General features: G+C 56.8%; 1 protein-coding gene across 1 annotated transcript; it reads left to right on the plus strand.

The window, feature by feature from the left end:
• Positions 1-73: 73 nt before the first annotated feature.
• Tsp_14638 (conserved hypothetical protein) lies at positions 74-1,097 on the plus strand (the record flags this gene model as incomplete). The annotated part of the gene is made up of 2 exons (XM_003368903.1): positions 74-278; positions 328-1,097. Coding segments are annotated over 2 exons (975 nt in total), but the record flags the coding sequence as incomplete, so codon positions are not given.
• Between the last annotated feature and the right edge of the window lie 20 nt (positions 1,098-1,117).

A 1,117-nucleotide genomic window follows, 5' to 3' on the forward strand; every position in this document is an offset into this window, starting at 1 on the left:
TTTTTGGAACCCCGATTCGCTGCCCCCCCGCCCGTGGAAAGATACACCCAAAATCCACTCTTTTATTATACAGTCCACTTACTTATTGGCCGGACGAACGAACGTCTGGTCTATTCATACCTGAACGTCAGATTACTGTCGCTAGTCTGACTCTAACATTGGTCCTCCGAGCCGGATCAATCGAAAACCAGCAACCTACGGATAGTGGATACCATGGCGTCCTCTGCGAAATCACGGAGCAAGAAACTCGTGGCCCTCAAAGATCGGCTGAACCGACTGTTGGCAGAACTGGATGAGTTGTGCATCAGTTCCGCCGATGTCTTTGAGGTGGAAGAGCAGGTCTCGTTAATGGAGGAGTCGTTCCGGGCCGCAGACGCGCTCCAAACCGAAGTGGAGCTGGACCTGGAAGGGGAAGAGCGGCAAGCCGCGATAGATGCCTGGGCGTTATGTCGCCAGAACTACCGTGAGGGAAAGGCTCGTGCACGCGCAAGGATGGTTGAGGCGCGCGGAGAAGGCCCCATCGGTAGCGGCAATGTTAGCGCGGGCATGCCGGCGGTCCGGTCCAGCAATGGGAGGTTGCCAGAGGTGACTCTCCCGAAGTTTACGGGGAAGGTGTTGGAATTCCCTTCCTTTTGGGCCCAGTTCGAGGCCAACGTACACAAACGGAATGACTTGGACAACGCCACCAAGTTCACCTACTTGTTGTCCAACACCGAAGGGACGGCGAGGAACGCCATTGAAGGCATCCCGCTCACTCCCGAGAACTACCCCCAGGCCGTGGACATTTTGAAGAAGCGTTTCGGTCGACCGAGACAAGTGATACGCGAGCATTTGGCTGCCCTATGGAGGGAGCCAGCGTGCCGCGAGATGTCGGCGCGGGGCATCCAGTCCCTGGTGGACGAAGTGACTAAACATCTGCGTTGTCTCACTGCTCTGGATAGAGATCCATTCGCCGGCCGTCTCCCCGCAAGCGAGGTCCTGATGCCGATGTTGCTGGACAAATTTCCCCCGGCGTTGATAAGGGCCTGGGACACCAACATCGGACCGGATGCAGCCGAAGAAGAGGACAACCTGCAGAAGCTTTTGGAATTCGCTCAGTGGCAGGCGAATCTGCTCG

This window comes from Trichinella spiralis (assembly GCF_000181795.1).
Source record: "Trichinella spiralis strain ISS 195 chromosome Unknown Scfld1656, whole genome shotgun sequence".
Classification (NCBI taxonomy): domain Eukaryota; kingdom Metazoa; phylum Nematoda; class Enoplea; order Trichinellida; family Trichinellidae; genus Trichinella; species Trichinella spiralis.